The sequence below is a fragment of the Cydia strobilella genome, chromosome 13 (assembly GCF_947568885.1).
Source record: "Cydia strobilella chromosome 13, ilCydStro3.1, whole genome shotgun sequence".
NCBI classification, from domain to species: domain Eukaryota; kingdom Metazoa; phylum Arthropoda; class Insecta; order Lepidoptera; family Tortricidae; genus Cydia; species Cydia strobilella.
The window spans coordinates 12,893,112-12,909,455 of NC_086053.1; the positions used below are offsets into that span (position 1 = coordinate 12,893,112).

The 16,344-nt window shown below is 44.4% G+C and overlaps 1 protein-coding gene across 2 annotated transcripts; it reads right to left on the minus strand.

Moving 5' to 3' along the window:
- Positions 1 to 266: 266 nt before the first annotated feature.
- Positions 267 to 15,087, minus strand: LOC134746794 (PAT complex subunit CCDC47). 2 transcript variants are annotated; one of them, XM_063681337.1, is made up of 11 exons: positions 14,956 to 15,087; positions 14,342 to 14,499; positions 13,760 to 13,863; positions 11,416 to 11,520; positions 10,590 to 10,764; positions 10,087 to 10,220; positions 9,482 to 9,640; positions 7,777 to 7,967; positions 7,293 to 7,446; positions 4,380 to 6,554; positions 267 to 2,806 (listed from the first exon to the last, which is right to left on the minus strand). In XM_063681337.1, exons 2-10 carry the CDS (start codon positions 14,490 to 14,492, stop codon positions 6,117 to 6,119), a joined length of 1,611 nt encoding a protein of 536 aa, XP_063537407.1. In that variant the 5' UTR covers positions 14,493 to 14,499; positions 14,956 to 15,087; the 3' UTR covers positions 267 to 2,806; positions 4,380 to 6,116. The 2 variants fall into 2 exon arrangements, with proteins under 2 accessions (XP_063537407.1, XP_063537408.1); XM_063681338.1 differs by having other exon boundaries at positions 14,835 to 14,961.
- Between the last annotated feature and the right edge of the window lie 1,257 nt (positions 15,088 to 16,344).

Sequence of the window (16,344 nt, forward strand, 5' to 3'; positions counted from 1 at the left end):
TTAACTCATATCAGTGAAAGAACATGGGTCAAAATCATATACGTATACATTTTTTGGTATTTTTGTACATTTTCGTTTTTAGTTTTAATCGTGTGTGTAAAATTTACTATGACACTAACCCGTTACATTATCTTTGTTATAACCAATGCTATTGGTTGATTCCGTTCATCTCTGCCTACATGCTTGCCTCTCTTAATGCTGTCTGTCCTCGTAAAATTAATCTTAAAAATGTCAGTAAAAAGGGTATTAAAAGATAAACAACAATATAATTGCAACTTAAATTCATTTAATCGAGCTCACTGAGTAGGTAAATAACACTTAGAGGTAAATAAATAACAAAAATGTACAGTCATCCACAAATAAGAACAGGCGCCATCAGATATATCAAAGCGGCCGAAGTGTTCACAATATCTGAACACGCACTCTAACGCCCTGACAATAGAGGCGTGTTCAGATATTTGTGAGCGCCTTGGCCGCTCCGATATATCTGATGGCGACTGTCCATTGAACATGTACTAATGGGGCATAGTTACATTTCTAAGTAAAAAGTTCAGTGGCTTCTGAAGCCGACTGTACTTTAAATAATATTGCATTTGACACATCACATCAGTAATCGAAACACTACAATACTTCCACACAAACCGATTTGCCATTTCAATTTTTTAGTGAAAAATAAAATACTTATTAACTCTACCTATTAAGAATTATTTCTATGACATCATTTAATATGCAGAATAAAAAACAGTTAATATAACTAGAATTACCATAATTATTAGAAATTCGTTTTTCGCTTATGAATTAACAGTCCCATAAGGGTTCATAATTTTTACAAGATAACGGGTATAATTATAACTTACAATTCGCGTGAATTCACACACACAATAAAATCACATTTTAGAACGCACACTCAAATGATAATTTTGATTCGAGAAAATACTAACCACATTTTTTTTATTAATGACATTTTAGTTTTTTTTTACATTATGACTATGACTGCCAAAGAATTTTATAGTCACATATTTTGTTCCTTGAACAAATCACAAACAGTTACAATGATCATTTACTTACAGATACTGTCAAATTGAATCCAATTCATTACATTTTTAAATAACGATAATAGACAAAGAAGTACGTTTATGCACGAGTCGTACCGCAAAATTTTATAGTATGGATTTTTAATGCAATGACTGCTTGTTACAATGGGGTTGGCAACTGCCAGAGGTTTGCACGATAGACGGCGCCATCATAGCTTGCCCCTTTTTCTATGAGATTTGGCTTAAAGGGCTGGCATCCAGGACATAAAATTCCATTAAGAAAAAAATTTGACACAATTCTAGGGATTGACAGGGCAAGCTATGGTGGCGCCATCTGCTAAATACTTCGACCGGCCAACCCCATTAATTGAAATGGCAAAACGGGGGTAAAGGTATCGCGGTTGGAAAGGTTGCAGTTTTGGCTCGTAATTAAGCAACACTCAAGACCAGTTCCACTATGGTTAAGCGGGCCAGGTGTCTAACATTATCTGCAGAAGGTCTTATTTTCTTAACACAAAATTTGGAATATTTCACCCGCTTAGCTACTTCTTCTGCTGGCTGTACCAGAGAGACAGTAGAGGTATAGTAGGTATAGTCCGACAAGAAATTGTAAAAAATAATTGAGGGCCGCCACTTCCTACGTAACTCACATTTTTGACGTAAAATAAAATGCTTAAACATGGCAACAATTTAGTATATAATTTTTTTAGTTCCATTTTATTTAATTTCTACTATTTTATGTCGATATACATACAGTGGCTAATGCCCCATTCACAGTACGCGGCGATAAATATTGCACATCGGAATATGAGCTTCGTAGAGCGTTGTCTCTTTCTCTCTCGTTGTCTCCAATTGTTTCTTTCTAAAGACCGATACGCAATATTTATCGCCAGGTACTGTATACCATACCTCATCTCAGTAAACAAAAGAAATACTAAGACGCGTAAAGGAGTGTAATAATATACTTAACCGTAATTTTATCAGTTGAAAGTTGAAAGACAGCGTTGTATTGTATGGCTTCATACATTCTGCTCCTTTTACCAAGTAAAATCTATGGCTACAATTAGGGTCAGGTGGGATAAATATAAAACACGGGTAAAAATAAGACTAAGTTTTTAACCCTTAAAAAACTAGTCTTGTGTGTAGACTTCTTTTTCAATGAAATAGGAATGTAATAGAATAGAATTATATTGACCGGGATATGGACCGTGATTACGTTTTGTATTGTTTTTGAGCAGCCGACGCGTACGAATGAAGCCCGGTTCACATTTGTCTGATGCACGCTGCGTCAGACAAATGTGCACGCAATCATATTAAATGTATGAAATCGATATGCTTCTCGACACAACACAACACGACAGGACAGACAAATGTGAACCGGGCTTGAGGGTAGACCGAGCGCGGTCTACACAACTTTGACATCCACCAGCTATCTTCAGTTACCCGTGAACAAGATGCATGTAACTGCGTCGAAATATCGGGTTCTCTTATTGAAATAGAATAGGTTTTTGAGTGTTAAAAACTTAGTATTATTTTTACCCGTGTCTTATATTTACCCCACCTGACCCTACACTGTTTTGAGCGACTGTATTTTTTCTATATGCTTACAAATCATACGAAACTCTTTACTTGAGGATTGTATCTTGAGTGTATATTATAGTACGGGCTTAGAGCGCCTTGACTTTAAGCTGCTTCATCTTGGGGGTCTTGCGCTTCTGTTGGCGTTTCTGCTCCTTCAGCTCCCATCGGCGCTGCTTTTCTGGGTCGTCCTCCTGCAAAATATATGAATGAGAGAAAGAACTAACTTCACGGAAATAGTATGCTATGATTTTATGGTCATCTGCATTAAATGTAATAAAAGCTACCAAATCACTATAGCTAGCCATACACGTACGGATTTGTCCGTCGGGTCTGTCTGAAAAGGGTGTCCGGCGGACACATCCGTCAATGTATGGTGAGAAATTGACACAGATGTGTCTGCCTGATGTCTGTCCGCTGTGCGTGCTCAAAACCAACGGATCGGACACGGAGCAGACAGATCCGAGAGCGGACTGCGCGTGTGTGCGTAGTAACGGACGTGTCCGCCAGACCGCACCTCAGTTGCGCTCTAATGCTACGGCACGGCGGTACGGACGCGCTCATTTACTTAAAATAGCGTTTACTGACAACGCAGTGTTTTGGACAAATGTATAGAGCTTTATAAGTCTTTACCATATTTATGGAAGCTCAAGGAGAAGAAATTGTACCTAAACAAGGATCTTAAACAACAAGCTTACGATCAATTGGTCGAAAAATGTACAATGAAATGTAAATGGTATGTATGTAAATGTATGTACCTATATGTATGTATGGTTAAATTCTTCGACCAATTGATCGCAAGCTTGTTTCCTCATTCGAGACATATAAAACCGCCAGATATCACAGCCAGTGCATACTGGAAGAGTTGCGCATAAAACGCCGGCTGTCAACGATATGCCAGGACCAAATGCTTACTTACTTCGGACACCTCTCACGTCGTTCTCCGGATAGCCTGGAAAGAGTAATAATGACGGGCAAAGTTGAAGGCACGAGACCTCAGGGCCCTCCTCCCACTAGATGGTGTGCTCAAATTACGGCACCTATGCAACTAAAACTGCACGAGGCCATGCGTTTGGCGAGGAACAGAACCCTATGGAGGAACCTGCTCTTCAGCAGAAGGACATGATGTCACGATCCTCAGTATTGAGGGACCGACTGAAGAAGATCACAGCCAGTTTTTGTTTAGACAGAGACATTTTTACGGACAACCGTTACTAGCTAAATCCGGATTACAACTGATGTCCGTCGCCGTGTGTGGCGAAGTCGCGGATCAGATCCGAGACGTGTCCGGCGGACAAATCCGTGCGTGTATGGCTAGCTTATAGGTATGAACGCGACGCCTATCGTGTGCGGCGCGTCATCGTGAACCTTGTTGGAAAGCACGAAGGTTGATATTGCGCTGTTGCCGCGCGCGCCAGTTGACGATTTTTAGCGCTCGAAGGGTTAAAACGAAAATCGACAAACCGTCGTCGATAAATTAAGGAATCCCGAGGAACATACATGAAAAATACACAAAAATAGATCTGTTTACCTACCGAGGAACACGAATCCGAAATTTCGCTATCTGCCTCTTTATCGCTCGAATATGCAAGAGTGACAGAGATGTTCGATAACGTAATTTCGATTTTCTTGTTTCGCGATAGACCCTCAGATTGTGGTAGTGGCGCCATCTTCGGAGAGTCCTGTCCTAGCGTGGGGAGTTTTCAGTTGTATTGTTAGTGATTTAGAATGTAGATAGAGAATAGAGGGAGGTACAGGTATACTGACAGCGAGTATCTTCTCCTTCTCCTGCTTGCGTCTCTCCTCGCGGCGCACGGCGGCCTGCTCCTGGCGGGCGGCGTGCGCGCCGCGCAGCCACGCCTCCGCCACCTTCTAGAATAGAGGGAGGTACAGGTATACTGACAGCGAGTATCTTCTCCTTCTCCTGCTTGCGTCTCTCCTCGCGGCGCACGGCGGCCTGCTCCTGGCGGGCGGCGTGCGCGCCGCGCAGCCACGCCTCCGCCACCTTCTAGAATAGAGGGAGGTACAGGTATACTGACAGCGAGTATCTTCTCCTTCTCCTGCTTGCGTCTCTCCTCGCGGCGCACGGCGGCCTGCTCCTGGCGGGCGGCGTGCGCGCCGCGCAGCCACGCCTCCGCCACCTTCTAGAATAGAGGGAGGTACAGGTATACTGACAGCGAGTATCTTCTCCTTCTCCTGCTTGCGTCTCTCCTCGCGGCGCACGGCGGCCTGCTCCTGGCGGGCGGCGTGCGCGCCGCGCAGCCACGCCTCCGCCACCTTCTAGAATAGAGGGAGGTACAGGTATACTGACAGCGAGTATCTTCTCCTTCTCCTGCTTGCGTCTCTCCTCGCGGCGCACGGCGGCCTGCTCCTGGCGGGCGGCGTGCGCGCCGCGCAGCCACGCCTCCGCCACCTTCTAGAATAGAGGGAGGTACAGGTATACTGACAGCGAGTATCTTCTCCTTCTCCTGCTTGCGTCTCTCCTCGCGGCGCACGGCGGCCTGCTCCTGGCGGGCGGCGTGCGCGCCGCGCAGCCACGCCTCCGCCACCTTCTAGAATAGAGGGAGGTACAGGTATACTGACAGCGAGTATCTTCTCCTTCTCCTGCTTGCGTCTCTCCTCGCGGCGCACGGCGGCCTGCTCCTGGCGGGCGGCGTGCGCGCCGCGCAGCCACGCCTCCGCCACCTTCTAGAATAGAGGGAGGTACAGGTATACTGACAGCGAGTATCTTCTCCTTCTCCTGCTTGCGTCTCTCCTCGCGGCGCACGGCGGCCTGCTCCTGGCGGGCGGCGTGCGCGCCGCGCAGCCACGCCTCCGCCACCTTCTAGAATAGAGGGAGGTACAGGTATACTGACAGCGAGTATCTTCTCCTTCTCCTGCTTGCGTCTCTCCTCGCGGCGCACGGCGGCCTGCTCCTGGCGGGCGGCGTGCGCGCCGCGCAGCCACGCCTCCGCCACCTTCTAGAATAGAGGGAGGTACAGGTATACTGACAGCGAGTATCTTCTCCTTCTCCTGCTTGCGTCTCTCCTCGCGGCGCACGGCGGCCTGCTCCTGGCGGGCGGCGTGCGCGCCGCGCAGCCACGCCTCCGCCACCTTCTAGAATAGAGGGAGGTACAGGTATACTGACAGCGAGTATCTTCTCCTTCTCCTGCTTGCGTCTCTCCTCGCGGCGCACGGCGGCCTGCTCCTGGCGGGCGGCGTGCGCGCCGCGCAGCCACGCCTCCGCCACCTTCTAGAATAGAGGGAGGTACAGGTATACTGACAGCGAGTATCTTCTCCTTCTCCTGCTTGCGTCTCTCCTCGCGGCGCACGGCGGCCTGCTCCTGGCGGGCGGCGTGCGCGCCGCGCAGCCACGCCTCCGCCACCTTCTAGAATAGAGGGAGGTACAGGTATACTGACAGCGAGTATCTTCTCCTTCTCCTGCTTGCGTCTCTCCTCGCGGCGCACGGCGGCCTGCTCCTGGCGGGCGGCGTGCGCGCCGCGCAGCCACGCCTCCGCCACCTTCTAGAATAGAGGGAGGTACAGGTATACTGACAGCGAGTATCTTCTCCTTCTCCTGCTTGCGTCTCTCCTCGCGGCGCACGGCGGCCTGCTCCTGGCGGGCGGCGTGCGCGCCGCGCAGCCACGCCTCCGCCACCTTCTAGAATAGAGGGAGGTACAGGTATACTGACAGCGAGTATCTTCTCCTTCTCCTGCTTGCGTCTCTCCTCGCGGCGCACGGCGGCCTGCTCCTGGCGGGCGGCGTGCGCGCCGCGCAGCCACGCCTCCGCCACCTTCTAGAATAGAGGGAGGTACAGGTATACTGACAGCGAGTATCTTCTCCTTCTCCTGCTTGCGTCTCTCCTCGCGGCGCACGGCGGCCTGCTCCTGGCGGGCGGCGTGCGCGCCGCGCAGCCACGCCTCCGCCACCTTCTGACGACGCTTCTCGCACTTGGCTAGGGCCTGTCAACAAACAACAAACAACATATGTATAGGTAACTATACTAAACTGAAATAGATGTCTTTTTTTTTTAAACCGGCCAACCGCGAGTCGGACTTGCGCACCGAGGGTTCCGTACTTTTTAGTATTTGTTGTTAAAGCGGCCATAGAAATACATCATCTGTGAAAATTTGAACTGTCTAGCTATGACGGTTCATTAGATACAGCCTGTTGACAGACAGACAGACAGACGGAGAACGGAGTCTTAGTAATAGGGTCCCGTTTTTACCCTTTGGGTACGGAATCCTAAAAAGTGACGAAGCCCTCCAGTGGTGAAGGCCGGGTTCGAACCGGCGTCTAGCTATCCGGGCTGACGCCTTGAGCCCCTCTAGGCCACCTCGCCACGGCGGAACCAGTCCCAATTTTTCAACTATATGCCATTTTACTAAGACTAGGCGTCTTTGACGTGAGAGTTTGAGAGTAGTTTGGTGGATGGGTTTGGTTAGTATGGGTTTAATATATGACATCTATTTCAGTTTATAATTTATATAAGTAGTGTGACTACTTAAAAAACACAAATCAAAAATATTTAATAAAATAATTTGATTTGTTAACAAAGTTGCACGTGTAAACAATACCTATTAAATTTAGTTTTTTAGAAACTTCCTCACATCAAGGTATACTTAGTGCACATTCACACTAAACCCTTTTTAAACCATGTTCATAACGTGGATTTAACACTGCTCTTATGCTCATAATACCTCTTTGCTAAGCCGGGTGCGTTTGACCTTCTCCAGTAGATGGAAGATGAGCAGCAATAGAGGTCGGACCTCAGCACCGCCACCATCTGGACCCAATGCCAGAGAAACGATCAGCACGCGTTCCGTGTCTGGGGGTTTCGTCGCTGCAGTCTCCCTATATAAAAAACACACATTATTAGACCTTACGAACATAGACAAACTTGTAAAAAACTACTCAAACATAAATATAACATTCAAGATGGCAACCAGCCAGCCACCATAGTGTAATAACAGAACATATACAACATAAGTACGTAATTTTAGTCGGATTGTTTTCGTTATCCACCAAATTAAACAATCAGAATATGGTTTGACAGCTTCGACTTGTGACCTATGTAGACAAGTGAGACAAAAGAAAATGACACTGTCACTCCAAAAGTTGCATATGTCCATTCTCATTTGATCCTGGTATTACACTCACTCCACATCTAAAAATGACACTCACTCCATCTGCTTGACGCCAGCGTACTTGTCGGATATGTGTATGTACTGTATGTGGTCTGGGTACTGCGCCAGCGCGGCCGTGACGCGAGCATCCAAGATGGCGGCCGTGGCCTCGCCGCACTCGGACATGACGGACAGCGAGGACGGCAGCCCGTGCTTGTCTCCCGGCCGCCGCTCGGGGCAGAACACGCTCTGGGAGGTGAAAGGAAAGGGTGAAGAATAGTACATTACTGCAGGCGCCGGGAAAGAAGGTCTTGCCGGCTGAGTAGGTATAGACGGCCGACCGGAGGGAGGCCGGATAGTGATACGAAGCCGGCAAGCCCTTTTCACGGCCAGGCATGTATAGTGCTTTTCTCAAACATATGCAATGAAATAAAGAAATACACCACTCAAAAAAAAAACAAATTTCTCCTGCGACTTTGGCGGCAACAAGTTATTAATTGCTAATTCTGCCTCCGCCCTCAATTGCGACGGAGTACAATTAATTTCTTCGTCGCTATTATCATCGGAACTCACATTGAAATTTTATTTATAAATATCAATCACAAATATAAAATCCAGCTACTCGACAAAAGTTTTTTAATTTTCCCTCAAATCCCTACATAATGTTTTTTTTTTACGGAAGTCGTGCGTATTTCGCGTGTGTAGTGTTCGAATAGACCTTATTAGGGTTAATATACACAACCTGATATAGTTGGTCAAACCAAATTGTCAGTAAATAAGAACAAAAAAAAATACTATACTCATCCTTTTCTTTTGGGTGCTAGTACTAGTGTAAGACAAAGATAGTATGATTCTCTCTGTCTATGTTTGAAATGAGACAGTCCTTTGACAAACTATAAATGCAGAGGATTTTAAATATTGTCTATGGTCTCTGGTGACTTAGGCCCCATTCGCACGAGCATTCGCTAATCGACAGATTAGTATACTTAATATCAGTTCGTGTGTAATAGGCGTTAACGCGGATATTTTTGGTCCGATAACCATTCAGCCACTAGAAAAAAATAAAAATATAATTCTGCTGTTTAGCATGTTTACATTAAAATTTAAAAAAAATTACTTCCCGGCCTAGGCCTTCAATTTCGTATGAAATTCCTTTACAGTTCTCTCGAGTTGCTCCGCCCGAAACGTGATATTTTGAAGCCTGTTTTGAACAGAACGATAAGAACGATATTTCATTGCATGTTTGAGAAAAATGCTTTAATGTCACAATAGTGTTCTATACTAAACTGTAAACTTTTTATAAGAAGACTCATCCGCAGTAGAAATCGTTACTTTATGGAACCGCAAAGAGCCACAGTTGATGGTTTTAAGAGAACAGTGTTGAGCCGCATGCGGCTCGTGAACAGCGGTTTACCGCTTTCTGCCTTAGAACAATGTTTGTAAAATAGGTTGTGCTCAATGTGACATTTATACAGACGCAAGCGTCCATAGGCTACGGGTAACCGCTTACCATCAGGCGGGGCGTATGCTTGTTTGTAACCGATATGGTATACAAAAAAGTTTCTAATTAATCGCATCCATGGATATCCTTGGATAATGATCGCTCTACAAATTAAGATACTGCAGGGCAGATGTGTATTTGCGTCTCACATTTTGCTTAGTGAGAGAGTAAGACGCAATGTACATTGGATCAAAAATTGGACAGGTCTAATACCAACCTGTCTTGACAATACTGTCAAATTAAGTTTTATCATGATACGTACCAAGTCCTGCATCTCCTTGGCGAGGCGCGTGGCGATCTTCTTCTGCGCGATGCACAGCACGAAGGGGTCGCTGTCGTCTTTGCCGAGCTCGATCCGGGCCTGCAGACTGTCCGGGGTCTTACGGAAGCTGCCCAGGATCACGTGGACCAGGTCTTGACGCTGTAACAAATATTACATTTGTAAAACCTTATTACCAATATAAACGCGAAAATTATTCTGTAAGGTACTCTGGTCATCTTCACGCTTAAACCGCCGAACCGATTTATCAGGGAAGTCATCCCTTCTACGTCCTGTCACTAACAGTGCCTCAGTAGCGTTCACAATAGCCGCGCGCTGCCATCGCGCACGACATGGTGAAGCAGAGTTCCGACTCGCGCCGCGGTCTCCTCTACCGGCTCCCGTCCCGCTCTGGTATACCTTGATGAGCTTGAGAGTGAGCAGCATGCCCTCGCAGCACACACTCCACCACATGGTGAAGCAGTCTACCATCTCCCGTCCCGCTCTGGCATACCTTGATGAGCTTGAGAGTGAGCAGCATGCCCTCGCAGCACACACTCCACCACATGGTGAAGCAGTCTACCATCTCCCGTCCCGCTCTGGCATACCTTGATGAGCTTGAGAGTGAGCAGCATGCCCTCGCAGCACACGCGGCCGCTGCACCACATAGTGAAGCAATGTTCCGCCTCGCGCCGCCAGCCGCGGTCTTCGCCTACGCATACAACGTCGCTACCCGTTTCACCTGCAAAATAGAGATTATATGAGTCAGAACTAGAGCGCAATACGCCATTTTCCAACTTCATTACGCTTGGCCAAGCGCACTCAAGCCAAAGAACGTCAATACAGATGTGAAGCTTGTGAAAGTAGCGAGTTTCATGCCGGCTGTACACACTCGTCGAGTCCCCGAGATAGGCCGAGAACGAGTGTGTTAATACTGCTTCCTTCGTCACGTATCGCCCTTCTCCGATTGGGTCGGAGCGGTGCCGAGACTCGGCGAGAGGAGTGTGTAGAGCCGGCATGAAACAATTGACAAAGCTCTCGGGATCTTAATTTCTGATCGGAAACCATTACTGTATGCTAAGCCGATATTATTGTCTGCAACAAAACTCACCGACTAGAGTAAAATTGTCATCTAGTAGCGGTTTGTGCAGTTTGAGGAAGTTGGTGGCGATGGCGGTGTTCTTGGCGCGGCCGACGGCGTACGACAGCGCGTAGCCGGCCAGCAGGCAGCACAGCGCGCCTTCTAACCAGTACGCGTCCCAGCGCGGCCGGACTGTGATTGGGACCTGTAAAGATAAGTGGCGTTATTCATAAACGCGTTAGTGGTCTTTATCTGTCATTTTGACTTATGTATTTGTAAGAAAGGGATAAAACATAATTATCTAAATCAGGCCCGTAAAGTTTTATGAATAAGGGGGAAAGTTATAGCATCTGAACTGGACAGTTTATAAATCTTAATGTCGCGCTCAGTTAGGTCGCAGCCTGAGTGGCGAGGGTCTAGCGGAGCGTTCGGCAGGGCGGGCAGCGTAGCGTTAAGCTGTTCAGACCTGACGTATTGCATTTGTTCAATATGAACTCCGTACACCCCTACCCGCTCGAAAGTCCGCTCAGGTCGCACACAGCGCTTGTGTCAAGAAGATACATATGCCATGTACTTTTCGAATCAAATGATGGTAAATTGAAGTTGTAGTTAATTTTAGAACTTACAACTGTTGCTAATAAATAGAATCGTGTTGTCTTTTTTTATGGAGTTGTTCTTTCTTATTTGGCACTAAATTATTTGGTTGACATGCTAAGTTTTAATCAGCACACGAAGTCCGTAGGATCATAAGGCAGCCCGCTTCACATTCACGTGTCCATGGCTCATTATGAACATTTTTGACACATCGCCCCTGCATATTAGAATTTCAAAAGTTAGTATTGAAAATAAAACTTACCTTAGATATGGTAATCTTTGGCTGCTCAGTGTTCCTGGGAACGTTGTCCTGGAACCCTTCGAACTCTTCCGGGTCTTGGAAGTGCTCAAACTCATTGTCTTCATCCTGACAACAAAATAAAGGTCTTTGAATGAACCTCCAAAACATGAATGATTAATTTTCCTATTTAAAAAAGCTTAAAAAACTGTTCCTAATCCACTTCCTGTTTGAAAGTCAATGAAAAATGTGTCTTAAGTATTATACCCAGTCCATAAAAACAAATCGATTGACAAATCATCAATTGCTCATTGTATTTATTTATATCTATCGTACATTTAAGTCTAATCTTAAAGCATTTGGAAATATGACGTGTAAAAAATTGTATTATTTTTCCCAATAAATAATCTGAATCTGAATCTGCTCAGCCGTTGATACGCTACCAACAAAACACACGGTACAAAGGTACAAACACACCTACTCAACCCATATAGCCATAGGTAGGTTGATTCAAAAGGCCGCGGACTTTATTTATTTGCCAGTCCAGTCCGAGGCCTTAGAGCTGGCGCAACATTTGCCCTTACCTCTCTTCTTCCTCGCGTTGTCCCGGCATTTTGCCACGGCTCATGGGAGCCTGGGGTCCGCTTGGCAACTAATCCCAAGATTTGGCGTAGGCACTAGTTTTTACGAAAGCGACTGCCATCTGACCTTCCAACCCAGAGGGAAAACTAGGCCTTGTTGGGATTAGTCCGGTTTCCTCACGATGTTTTCCTTCACCGAAACGCGACTAGTAAATATCAAACGATATTTCGTACATAAGTTCCGAAAAACTCATTGGTACGAGCCAGGGTTTGAACCTGCGACCTTCGGATTGCAATTCGCACGCTCTTACCGCTAGGCCACCAGCGCTTACCTGTCACATTTGCCCTTACCTGTCAACATTTTTATTTAAAAGGCGCTCCAATTTTCATTAATATACCATTACTATTGTACCAGCTTTGCAGCTCAGGTAAGAAGTGAATGTGAATTGAATTAAAATATGTACACGGTGGCTAAAAATGCACTTAGCATTCCCCTTGCCAGAGAGGCTTATACTGGGCAGGGATTATACTGAGCAACTGTTACTATGGGACCAACCCCGAAATCGCGAAATGTTGGCTGTTGCTTACCATCAGGCGGGCCGTATGCTTGTTTGCCACCGACGTGGTATTAAAAAAAAATACATTTTGGCTGGTCCATTTTCTATGGGAGGGTAATTTTTTTTATCGCGATTTCGTGGTTGGTCCCATGGTAAAAATTGCTCAGTATAATCCCGAAACCTCCCTGGCAACGGGAATGCACTTAATTTTTAGCCATCCTGCATAGTTTATATTTATTGAGATGAATTATTCATTATACATACATTTCGTACGTTATTAGGTCATGAACAAAGGAAGAAGCAGTACAAGTTATAAACAAAGGCATTCTTAGCTTAAAAAGATCCTTTTAAAGAAATTTACCTAGTTATTATTTCGTGCCAGGCCAAACAAATAGAAAGTCAAATAAAAATAAAACCTTGTTGTCATATCGTTATACTAACTAGCAGCCACCATTACAAAACCAATTAAGTAATTGATTACCTCAAAGCAAGGACAAGTTCAATAGTATATTTTGTAGGTCTTCAGTATGGCATAATCATCATCCTGTCCGCCGGTTCCGGCCTCGGCGAGTGAGTTTGTACTGGCTAGTGAGAACGACGATCGTGAGCTGTCAGGTGGCTGACGTAGCCTATTTTTGCAGTAAATGTACGGCCACACTCACCGCAGGTCAGCACCCCTCTGACTAAATTGTAGTTGATGACGGCAGGTGGTCGGGCCTTTAACTCGTCACGCTTCGTTAGTAGTTCCACTCGCCTATCTCTTCAAAGGCTTGCACTTTTATACTCACTGTATGCCTCCACTTCGGCCGATCTTGTGCCGAAGTCTCTCAATGTCACATCTCCGCATGTGACGCTTCAGCACATCTTTGTATCGCAAAAGTTGGCCGCCCTGTTTCCGCTTGTCACTTTGCATCTCAGCCAGCCTAGCCAAGGTGACAATTGCTATCGCTTCGACAATGAAACGCTTTGTGTCTCTCTATCACTCTTCCATATTAGTGCGACAGTGATAGTTGCCTTTTGATCGCTGCGGAGCGTAAGCGATTGGCGTGTTGGCTACACGGCCTGAGTAGAAGATGTGCTTGGGAACTCTGTCATTAGACATACGGGAGTCATAGTGAACCTTGTTGGAAATGTTGGAATGCATGAAGGTTGATATTGGGCTGAAGCCGTGCGCGTCAGTTCACGTCTTTGGTGATTAAAGTGTAAGAGTTTTAATAATTTCATATTTACCTCAACAACAAGCTCATCTTCAGTCTCAACTTCTGCCTCAAATTCATCATTCGAAGTCAGCTTTGGTTTTTGAGCCGGAGCCTCTTTTTCTACATCATTGAAATCTGAAAACAAAACATAGTTACAACATTTGTCAAACAAAAGAATACTAATTATAAACTACATGTATTTTAATGAACAACCCAGTCATGAACAGACATAGAAATTTTTCTAGCACGAACGAGAAAAACGCTAGTGACTTTCTTCCGAGATTTAGTTCATTGATATCTTATTCGATTCTCGAAGTAGGTACTCAAACTGCCAATTTCAACTGTCTAGCTATCACGGTTCGTGAGATACAGCCTGGTGACAGACAGACAGACAGTAGAGTCTTAGTAATACCGTTTTTACCCATAAGTCATCCCTCCTCATTTTTTTAGAAAAGGACCCTAAAAAGCAATTAGTAGCAGACTGATTTAACCTGTCTGTTTTAGCCATAAACCTATATTATTGAGCCCTGACATACATATTTAATTTTCATTACATGACATTAGCATAATACCTCTCTTAATGAGAACTGTAGAACAAAACTATTCCTACTACCTTGAAAACCCTGGTCTCCTCCCGGAAGCTCATCTTCTGCATCAAACTGCTCAAACTCCGCAAAGTCATCATCTTCAAGGTTGGAGTCCTCATATGCCCGAGTAGCGAACACCCCGCAAAACAAGAGTGCCACAAATAGCACTGGACGCATTATGGCCCTGTGAATTAGGCGTAAGCTTTTACTTATTTTCATTCTAATTTATTTATTTATTCATTTTATTTTATTCCTAATAACCTAATTCAGTAGAACGTGAATTAAACATAGAAGTACTTCAGCAAATAGAATACTTTGAAGGGGATTACGTGGTATTTGATGAGAAGATAACGGTGTTTATGTTCTTAAGACAGATGTAAAAAATCTAGGCCCAACTTTGATAAAAAAAGTCTATAATTAACTCTGATCGGTATACACTATATAAGGGTTATAAACTTATAAACACTACCAGTAAATTATATGAACTGCAAATTACGATAGCTGTGAATAAATACCTACCCTTGGTACTTGAAATTGAATATTTTTTCTTAGATCAGGGCCAAGTAACCTGACAGCACATTTATTAGTTTTAATAATGTATGTAAGTAGGAAGACATAAAATAGCATATTAAGACATTACCCGTATTTTTTACTCCTTAATTCAAATAGGATCACTTCATTTATCTAATTAGGATAGTCTTAATATAAAAAATCTATCTATACTAATTCTTCACGGTTTCCTTCAACACTGATTGATGTGAAGTGCAATGTACAAAATGAAATGTCACAAGTTGCAGTTACGTTCATATACCCTCAAGAATACCTCAGGCGTTAATATTTTTTGCAATTCAGAGTATTTAGAATGAAGACGATTTAAACTATGTTTAATATATAAGAATAATCACACAGTTTTTCAAGTTTTTGATTGTCAGGTAACTTTATTTTACTCGAAATTAAGTGATTATAAAAATAGCTAGACCTACTGTAATCACATATCAGAACGAGTTTGGAAACGTCATATACGTCATCGATTTGACTCAAATCTAGTGTCATGTTCGAGTGTTTTATTTTACAAATTGTAAATACCTAAACCAACCACGTAAATAGAAAAATAAAACAGATTAAAGTAATAATTCCACCACGAATTCCATGGTAAGTACATGGTACAAGTACGGTAGTATAATCTTGTTTAGTCTACTCCATAATAGATGGCGCTAGCTATTCTTTATCTTTAATTAGTGTCTCTATTTACCACTAGAGCATACTAAAGTGATCTGAAACTTACTATTTACCTACTTGACTAGTTAAACAATAGTAGCATCAACTAGGACGTCAAGAGGTTCATCAACTTATAACGCAGCGTACTAGGTACGTAGGCGAACAACACGCGAACGCGAAGCGAAGCGATGCGGCGCGGGGTGAAGGGTGAATCAATCCTTTGATACCTATAGAAGTGTCCTACGTGGGCGATTTCGTTACGAACGCGAACGCCGTGGGCCCGCCGCTTAGCTTCGCGTTCACGAGTTGTTCGCTGACGTAAGATGCTGCGTAAGCGATCATCGTACTGAAAACTTACTGCACGGACCGAGAGTCCATTAATCGCACGGCTTTCAATCAAGCTTATAATCGGCCATGAACTCCATTCAATTCAATCGGATATCTGCGGATTTCATCGCTAGTAAAGTACCTTAGTACAGCTAGCATACAACATACAATCAAAGATAGATATAACTCCGTAATAGATGGATACAGTCTAAGGAAAAAACGTGCCTCGAAAATCAAGAAAAATTTATTCTCGTTCAGAGGGCGCTACTAGCTTTGGCCTACTGTCGTATAGATGGCGTTGACGGTTTCGTTTGTTATTTAACAATTTTAACGCATATCAGTGTAAGAACATGGGTCAAAATCATAAAAATATTTATTGCAAATAAAATAAAAAATTATCCATATTTAAATACATTTTATCGTATTTTTATAAATCTTAATTTTTAGTTTTAAAGTGTGTCGACAGAGGGCAGTGAATTTACTT

Bases quoted from the DNA above. Each gene is read 5' to 3' on its own strand.
- LOC134746794 (XM_063681337.1), bottom strand. From the start codon at position 14,492: ATGCGTCCAGTGCTATTTGTGGCACTCTTGTTTTGCGGGGTGTTCGCT. The intron at 7,968-9,481 runs GTACGTATCATG...TTCACCTCCCAG, and splicing joins CCAAGGAGATGCAGGACTTG to AGCGTGTTCTGCCCCGAGCG. The intron at 6,555-7,292 runs GTATTATGAGCA...GTTTGTTGACAG, and splicing joins GCACCCGGCTTAGCAAAGAG to GCCCTAGCCAAGTGCGAGAA.